General features: G+C 37.6%; 1 protein-coding gene across 1 annotated transcript in view; it reads left to right on the forward strand.

Moving 5' to 3' along the window:
* Positions 1 to 12,571, forward strand: part of SMC6 (structural maintenance of chromosomes 6) — a 38,467-nt gene that overhangs the window by 23,425 nt on the left and 2,471 nt on the right. Inside the window, exons 21-27 of the mRNA XM_075049849.1 lie at positions 2,746 to 2,916; positions 4,620 to 4,757; positions 5,498 to 5,643; positions 6,327 to 6,452; positions 7,911 to 8,016; positions 9,318 to 9,470; positions 11,226 to 11,323. Coding sequence (XP_074905950.1) covers positions 2,746 to 2,916; positions 4,620 to 4,757; positions 5,498 to 5,643; positions 6,327 to 6,452; positions 7,911 to 8,016; positions 9,318 to 9,470; positions 11,226 to 11,323 — 938 coding nt within the window. The remainder of the gene's footprint in view (positions 1 to 2,745; positions 2,917 to 4,619; positions 4,758 to 5,497; positions 5,644 to 6,326; positions 6,453 to 7,910; positions 8,017 to 9,317; positions 9,471 to 11,225; positions 11,324 to 12,571) is intronic.

Genomic DNA, 12,571 nt, shown 5'->3' on the forward strand with positions numbered 1-12,571 from the left:
CAACCCCACCCCCCCCCCCTTTCCCCTCTTCCCCTTCCCCCCCTCTCCCCCCCTCTTCCCCCCCCTCTTCCCCCCCCTCTACCCCCCCCTCTTCCCCCCCCTCTTCCCCCCCTCTTCCCCCCCCTCTTCCCCCTCTTCCCCCCCCTCTTCCCCCCCTCTTCCCCCCCTCTTCCCCCCCCCTCTTCCCCCCCTCTTCCCCCCTCTCCCCCCCCCTCTTCCCCCCCCTCTTCCCCCCCCCTCTTCCCCCCCCCTCTTCCCCCCCCCTCTTCCCCCCACCTCTTCCCCCCCCCTCTTCCCCCCCCTCTTCCCCCCCCTCTTCCCCCCCCTCTTCCCCCCCCTCTTCCCCCCCCTCTTCCCCCCCCTCTTCCCCCCCCTCTTCCCCCCCTCTTCCCCCCCCTCTTCCCCCCCCTCTTCCCCCCCCTCTTCCCCCCCCTCTTCCCCCCCTCTTCCCCCCCCTCTTCCCCCCCCTCTTCCCCCCCCTCTTCCCCCCCCTCTTCCCTCCCCCCCCCTCTTTCTTCCCCCCCCCTCTTTCTTCTCCCCCCCTTCCTTCTTCTCCCCCCCTTCCTTCTTCTCCCCCCCTTCCTTCTTCTCCCCCCCTTCCTTCTTCTCCCCCCCCTTCCTTCTTCTCCCCCCCCTTCCTTCTTCTCCCCCCCCTTCCTTCTTCTCCCCCCCCTTCCTTCTTCTCCCCCCCCTTCCTTCTTCTCCCCCCCTTCCTTCTTCTCCCCCCCTTCCTTCTTCTCCCCCCCTTCCTTCTTCTCCCCCCCTTCCTTCTTCTCCCCCCCCTTCCTTCTTCTCCCCCCCCTTCCTTCTTCTCCCCCCCCTTCCTTCTTCTCCCCCCCCTTCCTTCTTCTCCCCCCCCTTCCTTCTTCTCCCCCCCTTCCTTCTTCTCCCCCCCCTTCCTTCGTCTTTTTTTCTTTTACTTCTGCCCTTTTTCAAACCTCCCTTCCTTCTTCTCCCCCCCTCTCCCCCCTCCCTTCCTTCTTCTCCCCCCCTCTCCCCCCTCCCTTCCTTCTTCTCCCCCCCTCTCCCCCCTCCCTTCCTTCTTCTCCCCCCCTCTCCCCCCTCCCTTCCTTCTTCTCCCCCCCTCTCCCCCCTCCCTTCCAGTGTCTTTTTTTCTTTTACTTCTGCCCTTTTTCAAACCAATAGCACTGTCACTTTATGGAAGGCAAGGTGGCATTGTAAGGGGATATTCCATGCATTTTCTTTCTTCATTCTAGAGCTGCAGTTCTGTAACACTCTAGTTAGGGAGAAGTGGTTGCTGTAGATTTGGAGGTCAGAAGTGGCATTACCAAAGCATAGGTAAAGGCCACTCTGGAGCGTAATTAATGTCAGCACTGCTGCTCTGTCCTGAACCCAACAGTTTCTTGCTTTGCTGTCGCTTCACCCTGCAGACGCTTTAAAGTTCATATATTGCTCTAGGGAAGGATCATGGTAGTATGATGGTTCCTTCAAAGTTCTTATTCTTACCCATGTGTTCTTAGAATGTGCATATAATAGTTCAAGAACAGAAAAAATATTTGATAAGCTATTGTGTTTTATATATTGATGGCCATGAATTTCAACTGATACTCTGCAATAAGCTAATGTGTAGATGGGCAAGATTTAAATTCTGAGAATCGTGCTGATAGATGTTAATAATAATCCTGACTACAGTTGTTTCAGTTAAATTCCATTCCACTGTTTTATCTGGGATCAATGAGAGGCTAAGCTGCTCAGATTTTTTTTTGTCACTTCTGATGTCACAAACTCACACTTTTTCAGTAGTCTGTCTTTCAGTGTGTGTGTGCACACGCATGCATGTAAGTAAACATTTCAAAATTTACTCAAAAAGTAAGGGATTGGTACAGATTCTGTAAGCTCTTGTAGGGTTTCTCTTTTACAGATAATCAAGTTCTGTTGGTTTAAAAAAAGTATATTCTTTGTCCCTTTGGTGAGATGGAAAAATAGTCTATTACCTTTCTGTAGCAGATTATCTTCCTGTTTAAAAATTATTGGACACTTGCTTTTTCAGCATCAACATTTTTATCATTGCCTTCTGATTAATGGTCTTATGAAACTGGTAGATTTATAGATTTGCTTCTCCTTATTCCTTTCTGACCACTACTATGGATTAATTGCTAATTCTTTCACTTGGTATTTGTCTTTCATTGCTACCTTTTAATTTCACAATTGTTTGATTGTGAAAAGGAATCTTAACAATACAAGGTATCACATATTTTTTTCCAGGTTTTGGAAAATTTGTCTTTTCAAATCAGAAAGTATGTGCAATTATAATTTATTAGGAATAGTATAATTTCCTAGGGAACAGTGATGATCCACTTACTCTTTCTGTATTCCTTTGTGTACTGGATGTATATACTCCCTCACAAATCTAGAGGGAAGTTACCTTGTTCTTTTGTTTAAAAAATTACTGTAGTAAAATATTAGCATGGCTAAGTCTTCACAAAATTCTAGCCCCTTTATTCTTTTCATTACAACTCCCAGATAAAGTCCCCTTAATTTTCAGTCAAATAACTAAGAAATTCCACTTTTTATTTTGCAATTTGGTTTAGTGGTCTCCTACAAGATCTGCCAGTCTCTTCTTTTGGGATTTTTGGTGGCAACTACATTGAGTTGCTAGTATTCTTATCACAGTATTGCATGTAATCTTGTACCCTGATAGTGATAATAAAATAAAAATCTTGTACGGTAATTTGTAAATGTATGTCTCCTTTTATTATTCTTCATTTTAATATATTTTGACAGGAAGATGAAGCTGAAGAAAATAAGGGTAAGATGGAATCTGTAAAAAAAGACATGCAGCAACAAAGCAGAAAAATGGAAGAACTGAAAAATACTCTCCAGTTAGCTGAAAAAAAGTTAGAAGAAATGAAAGAAAAAATTCATCAAGTAGAAGAAATTGCTGGTCCAATTAAGGTAAAAATTTAATGTTGTATTTTTAATTTGTTCCCTTTGTGTGGCAAGAGGTTAAAAGGAGGCAGGAGAAAAGACTGTGCTCCTTCCTGATGCATTTAAGGTATACCTATGAAAATGGAAATAGAGGATGTCAAGAAATAAGCTTGGCGATATTTTGAAGGTGATGTTGATTGTTAAGTGTAGTTGCTGTAGTGTTTTATGTTTTAAAGAGAGTTTGTTTACAGATATTTTTAGTCATGGACTGAAAAGGAAGGAAAAATAGTTTCCTTGACTTCCCTTTTTAGTGCACTACATTTGTTGTTTTGGCTTATTTGTTTGTTTCTGATAAGGCCTGGCTAAGAGTGTTCATAACTCTTTGGTTTTCAAAATAGCATTTGAAGTTCTATATGAAATGGTTGTTTTTCTAAAAAGTTGCATAATCACAGAAGGTACTAACATAGCTTTAATTATTCAAGACTACAGAAGACACCTGGAAATCATAGAGAAGTAGTAAGACTCAAGATAAATAGCAGAGTGGTGACATGCAAATTTAATATCGGCAAATGGAAGGCAATCTCACATTGCCAATAATAAATGGTTTGAAAATGGAAAACAGAAATAAGTCTAGCATGTTTACAGCATTGTAAACTTGTAGAAGGATGGAATGAGGAAAAGCTTAGAAAGACCACTATAGGAACCTCTTATATGCCTCGCTTAAATTGCATATTGCTATGTAGTCAGCCCAAATTAAAAGAGCAAGAGCAAAGAAAAAGAGGAAGGAAACAGGTAAGGAAAAAAACTGATAAATATATTAGCTATAATGTATCTAATATGGAAATTGTAAAGATATGTTCTATTTAAAACGAAGAACCATGTAAGGAAAGAGAACAGATTGATTCAGAATTTTAGGACATTATTGCTCTTAATAAAGAGTACTAAACACAATAGAGGGCAGCTCTTAAATTCCTGAAAGGATTTTAGATTAGACGTACTGGTTTGTGTTCTACAGTTGTTTAATGAACTGTTGACGTATAGCAAGTTGTGGCTTTAAGGCAGCATTAGAAAAAGGTAAGAGTATCCATTATTGGTGGTGGTGGTTGGTTTTCTTGTTTGTTGTTTTGTTTTTTTGAGGTGTGGTTGTTTTGTTGTTTTTGTTTGGGTTTTTTTTATTTTTTGCTTTTTAAGATAAGCCATCTAGTTGACAGGGATGAGGAAGAAAATTGTCTTCTAATTTGTCATTCTTTATGTGTCTGCTTCTCTGGAAAGATATGATGTCACTTCAACTGTATAAACACGTAGTATAGAAGTTGTTATAGTCTACATCATAGGTATAGCAGGGCACTGAATTTTCACATAGAAATGCAGTTCTGGCTGATGTTACACAGGCATCAGAAGTTCTGGCTAGAATGTAGTGTAAAAAATAAGTTTATTTTTTGGAGGTTTAGGAGAAAGAATGGCTTTTTTCTAAAGATTAAAACATCACCTCAAGATACGATTCCTAGAAACATTACAAGCATGTATTATGTCCTTGTCAGAATTGAGTGTAGGCTTTCTGATAAGTTGCTGTTAAAGTTCCTGGACTTTAGAAGGAGTAGTCTTACTGAAAGCAAAATAAATTAGGCAGTGTTAAAACCAACATAATTACCTGTATTAAGTCAGTAAACATTAGAGAGATGCTTAGGAATCTACCCCAAACAGCTCACACCCTGATTTATTCCAAACAGGATGAATTAAACCAAGCTGACTCAGAAGTGGAAAGCAGTAAACGCCGTTTGCAGCACTATGAAGACAAACAGAAAGAACACTTGGCTTGCATAAAAAGACATAAAGAATTACTAGCTGCCAAAGAAAAAGAATTAGAGGTAGGTGTGGGGTTTTTTCTTTATTGAAGTCAAATGTTCATGATCCTTCTAATATTTAATAATAAATGATTCTACTTGTGCAACATACAGACCATATTAATACTCAGCTGTACTGATTATTCTCTCAGCTATGTCTGAACCTGACTATCTAAATCAAGTAAAACTAATTTTGTATAAATGAATCTTTTTGTCTGGCAGAGCACCATTTCTGTCTTGACAGATAAGTTAGGGGTTATCCACCTAGGACTATTTTGTATTTTGCAATGAAAAGATTATAATGACTTAACCTTAAAATTTGTGTTTTAAGTTAAATTGAATAATACTGGTTTGGTTTTTTGAATGCTAGGTTTTTCCTTGTACAGACCTCATACCTGATCTTTTGAAGACTTAACCTAATCAAGCTTTACTAACTATGAAATCACATCCACAAAGCCTTTTGGAAGACTGTCCTGTTTAAATATGGTGAATTTGGTTCCTTATTTATCTGTATCAGCTAAATAACTGTGAACTTATTAAAGATCTCAGAATGATACAGTTCTTAGGTAGGTAGTTATTTCAGTGCTATAAATGTTGTTAGTAAAATTGTTAATAACTAGGTTTGCTGTAATAAGTACTCAAAGAATGATACAAAAACATTGTTCTTGCTTTGAGACCTTGTTTTTCCATACCACAAATTATTTATTGTAAAGACTAAACAGATTTTTTTTTTAAATGTAACAAAGTTTCAAACATTACTTTAGGAAAAAACAGCACAAGCTAGGCAAATCTACTCAGAGCGCATGGAGGTCAGCAGAACTGTAAAGAGTCTTGATGCAGAAATGAATCGCTTAAGAGAGAGGATAAATTCAGAAAATCTTCGCCATGGAAACAGAGAAGAAATAGTACAGTAAGTCATCTTTAATGTCTAAAGCAGTTTAAGATGGAAAAGATAGGGGAAAGAAGAGTTTTCTTATTGACTCACAATGCATTATACATGTTTTTAGTACTTAAACCATGTACAAAGGTATGGAAACATGCTGTGCTGATTGCTTAGGTTATACAGGTTTAGGAGTGTTGAAATACTCTCTAGCGATTTTAGACCATGACTGTACTATATATATGAAGTTACCAATAATCAGATACCCTCTTAATATTTAGAAGTATCCCAATTATGACTACATGGTGCGAACATAATTCGCCATTGTTCTGTGATGCAATGAGCATTAAGGATACTTCTAGCTTGAATAACTAATGCAGAAGTTAAGCAATTATTTGAGGTTTTGACTGCCGTGTATTTCAAGGAATCACACACCTTGGATATTCTTGAGCATGGAGAGCCCAGAGGTTCATTCTCCTTGGTGTAAGAGTTTCCTTTCAAAAGAATTAAAAATAGAAGTAAAATTTAATTTTCGACCACTTCTCATTTGTGAACAGTGCCTTACTTGACTCAAATGCTTTTAACCTTAACGTAGATCCTAACAAGGAAGTTTTTGAGTGTTTTGATTATTAAATTAATTTTCAGCATTTACAACAATAGCTTGGTTTTAATGTAATGCATGTTGATCCTAGACTTTCTGTTAATTAAAACAGGCAATTTCATGATGCAAAGGAAAGATATGAGGATGCAAACACTAAAGTAAAGCATTTAAAGAAGTTTATTAGGCTGCTGGAAGAAATAATGACTCAGAGATTCAAAATATATCGGCAATTCTTAAGGTGAGTTAACTTTACTGAATTTCAGGTTTCAGATAAACTAACACGTAGATGTAAGTATGTGCCCATATTCCAGAGTGAAAATTATAGAGCAGACCTGCAAGAATGCGGTATCTTTAAGGTGGTACTTGCAGCAATCTTTTTAACCTAATCCTGCTCCCAGACCCAATACTGTTGTGCCGGACGGTTTAGAGGCAGTCTGGACTGACAGCTGGAAAAACAACGTGATCAGTGGAGGCTGTATTTTGCTTCACACCAAAGGCCTCGACTGTGCTGACTTAATCCAAGGCAGTTCGGTTTTGGTGTTTCAGTGCTGGTTTTGGTCAGTGAAATACCAGCAACATGCTAGAATTGAAATCATCTCAACCGTCACTCATTTTCGTTGAGTATAATTAGCGGTGCTGTGCTCACATAATTTTATTGTGGGCCAAACACTTTTTCTGTGCCCCGTACTGAAAAAATTTCAAGATCTTTATTCAGGTTCTGCAATTTGACAGCTGCTTCTCTCATGGAGTGTCCATACCAGGAGTGTACCCCTTCTTTCTTGCATCAGTCCCTTAGTATCCTATACCTATCAATGAAGATTTTTTGTGGTGGCCTCCCTTCAAAAGGTCTGATGGTCTGTTTTCCAGTGCAGTTCTTTATCATTTATCACTCCCTTCAGCAGAAACTGAGGGATATCTGTGTTGGCTCTGCTTTTTGTACTTTTTGATCTGGGATTTGGACGTGGTGCCAGGATGATCCTGACAAATAGTAATTGCCAGGAGAATCCCAACCTTTGCAGGCAGAAGTATAGAAATAGTAGTGGGTAACATTTACCAGCACAATCTGATGCTTGCCTTATGGTGCCCATGTGTCAAACTGAATCTTGTTCCTAGTGCCCAAATTTGAGTATGAATCCCGCTTTAAGTTGTACTAAAGAACGATAGTTCTTTCTTGAAGCAACCGTGATGTATTGTCTATTGGGGAATTATATGCTAGAATTGGAGGGGAAGGGTGTATGGGGAGAAATTAATTCTCAAAACTTTAATTCCTGGAGTCTAGTGGAGTCCGTGTAAGTTCTTTACTATCTTTACTATGCAGTCCTAATACTACATAGGAAAGAAGTGGAATGTGGTGATTTTCTGTTGAAGCTGTGGGAGAATTGTGTAAAGAAAAAAAAAACAAAACCAAAAAACAAACCACCTTCCAGTCTATTGAAACAGACTTCTAGAAAATACAAAGCCTGTACATTGGGATTTCTTACCTTGTTACTTTGTGTCAGTGATTCTCTCCAGTATGTCCAGTATCAAATGTCACCTGCTCGAGAGCATAATTGATTTGGGAAAATGTTATTAATGGAGCAGTGCTTAATATTTAAGACTATGATGTGGAACTGTTGATGAAAATCTGTTGTCACTTTTTCATGTATTTTAAAACTCACTGACCTAATGTTTGTTTGCTTGATTTAACTGATGTAAGGCTCCTTTCTTTACGATGCAAACTCTACTTTGACAATTTGTTACGTCTTCGAGCCTGCTCGGGAAAAATACTTTTTGATCACAAGAATGAGACACTTTCAATAACAGTAAGTTATTTTATATTACTTCAATAATCGTAATATGTAATGAATTATTTTTTTTTAATACCAGCTGCTAGAACATGCATTGCAAAGGATAGAATAAATTGTTCTCTCCTCCAAAATGTGGTGCTAAATCGTAGGATGTTGTTGAAAACAAGCAAGAATGAAAACCATATTGCCATCTTATATGGGCAGGTTGCTAGATTACATGGAATAAATTTGGACTGTTGTCTTATGCTAAGGATAGGAATTCATTAGCAAGTCATCCTAGTCAGCCTTTCAAAATGACTCATTCCTATTTCACTGATAGGAGGTTTGCCTATATTTGTGTGATTGTATAATGGCTCTAGTTGTTGTTTAAACAACTTTTAATGGCTGAAAGCTTCAATATTATGTCTTTTCTGTGTATCTTTTAACATACCTCCCAAAAAGTTTTAGTCACGGAGGTAATTACTTTTTGTTTCTGTGGGAGACTTCAGTTTTAGGAATTGAGGGCAAAAATGTGTAGTGACAACATAAATACATGTTGACACAGTCTTAATTAAACAGGTGAAGGATAGGTATCTGAAGAACTCAAACTCAGCCCATAAAATGTCAAGTCATTACCTGGCTTTATCAGAATACTTTTTTTTATAGCTGATGTTTCATTTTTCTCATGCAAGAGATCTATATTTAGTCAAGGAAGGTAAATTGAAAAAAGAAAACAACCCCGCTCAAAAAAAAAAAAAAAAACCACCAAAAGACCCCACTCCAAAATAATTCTTTCTTTCCTGCTTAGCTTGTTAAAGCTAAGGTAATAGGACAAGAAAATGCTTAAGTTTAATCTTAAAGGGGGAGTGCCACAAGGTGTCGTCATAATCAGTAGAACCAAAGGACTTCACAGTGTTTTATGTATTCTGGTAAAGAGACTGTTCCACCTTTAAACTCCTGCTGTAAATCAATTACCTGCTTTTCTATTGTAGCTGGTAACCATTGGATTTTACTGTAATAGAACTACACTGGTTGACATTTATTAAACATTGTTTAATGGCTATTAAAAATAGAGAATTGAATAAGAAAACACTGGCAGAGTCATTCAATTTGTTCAATGTATTTTACTGTGATGGAGAAAGTTGCAGTGACTTTAGAAAAGTGTTAAGTGGTTAGGATCCATCCCATTCCATAATGGCAGTGGCAGTGAAGTGCATAAAATTGTTCTCAAGTGATCACTATCTGTTCACGTGTAATGTGTTTGCTGTTAAAATTATGATTCTGTTAGTAAGTCTCCATCTCAGGTTTAAAAATTGCTCTAATATTTTTATTTCAAGGTTCAGCCTCGAGAGGAAAACAAAGCTGCCCTTAATGATGTGAGGTCCTTATCAGGAGGTGAACGTTCCTTCTCAACAGTTTGTTTCATTCTTTCTCTGTGGTCCATTACTGAATCTCCTTTCAGATGCTTGGATGAATTTGATGTCTACATGGTATATTTAAACTTAAACTATATTTGCCATTCTGTTTTGTATAAATTAGTGAAATTGTTGGGTTGTTATGTGTATTTGGTTAGCTTTTTAAACGCTATAGTTAACTGTAAATAATAAATAAAAAACCGCAAACCCCAGATCCCCCAGAACAAAACTTGTTAGGGATCTTGTTCACTTTGCATAGTGACTTTTGAAGCTTATTCTGTTTCTGAAGTTGGTATCCGGAGCTATGAGCATCTCTGTTACTTTACGTGCTTAAACCTTAGTTCAGGACAAAAATCATAAAATACAACTTCTTAATAGTTCCCCAAGCAGTTGTTACTGTGTTTGTCACAGGTTGCCTCTGCATATTGCTTTGACAGTTCTGTGCTTAGCATGTGCTTTGGCTTCTACCAGTTTTGAGATCTGTGGGTTTTGTTGTTTTTGTTTTTGTTTTTTTTTTTTTCCAGAGCAAGTGTCACAACTGAGTTCACTGTTGCTACTCAGAAATTTGTTTTATACTTCACCTAGTAGCATCTTTCCAAGATGCTGAAATGCAGAATAATGGACAGTAAATACTAATGTCAGCTAAAACTGATAAACCTCATCTTTGTGTACAGTTTCCCGGGATAGGCGATTAACCAATTCTTTATATATTTTCATTTCCTCCTTATTAACATGTAGTATGGTATGGTTTGAGAAAATAATTAGTTGTCTCAGAGACAAAGAGTTGATACTGGATTGTTTCATTTTGCCTTCAGTGTCCCTCTCCCATCAATGATTTATTTACTGGGAATCACAGACCTAGAGGGGAAAAAAGATAATATACTTTTTATATAAAGAATTTAAAAAAGGAAAGTATGTATCTAAGGTGGTCAAGCAGTCATTTTTCAGCTGAGTTCCAAAGCTTAGGTCCTCTTTTACAAGTTAGTTGCGCAGAAGTTTATCCATCTGTCCAGAAAAAGGTGGATACTCAGAACCATAGACCCTGCAGAAAACTTCTATGTCATCTATTCCATAAATAATCCCACACAATTTCTTTCTACTGCTGTGCCAGCAAGTGCACCCTTACTGTCTCCACGTTCCGTAGTTACTTTTGGTGTAATCCTGGAGACCCACCACAAGAGGACTCCATCAGCATATACCAAGGGAGATACCTAGTTTCATGTGTGACAATGTATAGAGGCAGAGCTTTGTTTAAACCCTGCTAATAATGGCTTCCCATTACACATCTTTTTCAGTAAGCCTAAGGTTGTGTTCAAAATAGTAATAATAATAACAATAATAATCATAATAAAAACAAGCTACATAATATCTTAGGTTTCATGCAGCACTTAAATCCTTCCAGGTAATCTTGAGGCAGGATTTTCTAGGGAACATTATTCTACTAAAATACAGTTCATCTCAGCATACCAGTAAAGTAAGAAGTACTATGTGAATATCAAAGCTGATAGAAAAAAATTGTGAGTAGGAGTGTGTGATTGTTCTGATAGAAGCTTTCTATTGTCCATGTATACCAAAAAGTAGAGTTTAAGAATTTCCCAGACTATAATTTGTAGCTTTTAGGATTTAACCTTGAAGTTTCTCCAGCTTAGTTTTTATTAGAGTTTTCTTTAGCTAAGCTTTACTGTGTATGAATGAATTCCAATAGGTTTTTCTATTCTATTAAGATATTTTCTAATGAATTTATTCTTAAGCATTTGTCCTAACTTGTGCAATAATTGACCAGTGAAGTACACAGTCAGTACCAATGCCTGATAAATCTTTTGTCTTTAGGATATGGTTAACAGAAGAATTGCAATGGATATGATTCTTAAGGTGGCTGACTCTCAGCATCATCGACAGTTCATTTTGCTCACCCCACAACGCATGAGGTAATATTGTTGTGTTGTATTTCCTGGTACAAGAATTACAAGGAAGTTCTATTGCAAGGAGTATAACTTGAAAAAAGTAAATATGAGAGAAATTTTGCTGTTCGTAGCAGTAGAATGTCAACAATTAAGTAGTTCATTGCTGATGGTTCTGGGAATTTAATAGGTTTTTCATTCTTCCTTATGTAATGTCTCTTAATATGGTGGTTCAGTGGGACTTGAATCAGTTTATCTTAAGTGGAACAGCTTTTTGAAATGTTTTATTGTGTAGAGGAGGCTCCTGGTAGCTTTTAGCCCTGTATCTTCCTCTCCCCTCCCGAAATTAACAGACAACTTGGTGTTTTTCCATTTTTCCTCTTAATACTACAGTACTTTCAAGATGTTTGTCATTTGAGTTGATTTTTATTTTTTAATATTGCTGATCTAGAAACTGATAACTTAGTCCTTGTTTTCCTTTTTTGATCTAGTAGCCCAAAATTCTTTAAAAACCTCTCTACAAGTCCCTGGTAAAGCCATGCCTGGTTTAAGGGGACAGTCACTGTCTAACCTTCTGCAGCCAACTCTTCTCTCTAATTAGCCAAATGTAATCAGTAAAGCCTGCTGAGGACAACTAAGCAGTCTTCAAAATGAAGTTTTTGAATTGTCTTAATTGTCTTCCCTTACTAAAATCTATAAAAAGTAGAATAATGGTATTCTGTTGTTTAAGTAGAAATGCTTTGTGGGGAATTTCTGAAACCATATTCAATAAACATACAGGAATTCTGTATGGTTACTGTTTAAAAGCTGAATAATTCAAGTGCAGCTTGGTTTTATTATATTTTGTTACATGTTGCATGTTCAGCAGACACTTAATTTAACAAAAGTACAGAGGCACCTTCAGAAAAAATACATTTAGGATAATCGGTGGAGAAGCCTGTGTAAATGTATGTTTAGTAACTTCACTCATTCTTCATATGACATGAGTGATTATACATGTATAAAGTGTGTGCCACTTCAGGATCTGTAAGGCAAATATGAACTGTATTTGATCATTATTTCATTTAGAGTTTCTCTTAAAAGTACCTTTTCTATAATTAAGGTAGTCTAATCATCAGAAATTACATGATTGAAATAGTTGTGTTTACCTCAAGCTTTTAGTGAAGTCTGGCTCCATTATCAGTTCAGTGAAGCCAGGACTTCACCCCATGTTACTGTTTCTTAAAACTGTCAAAGAAAAAAGAGGGAGTTACTTAAAGGAAAATATGTAATGGA

The sequence above is a fragment of the Buteo buteo genome, chromosome 17, assembly GCF_964188355.1.
Source record: "Buteo buteo chromosome 17, bButBut1.hap1.1, whole genome shotgun sequence".
NCBI classification, from domain to species: Eukaryota; Metazoa; Chordata; class Aves; order Accipitriformes; family Accipitridae; genus Buteo; species Buteo buteo.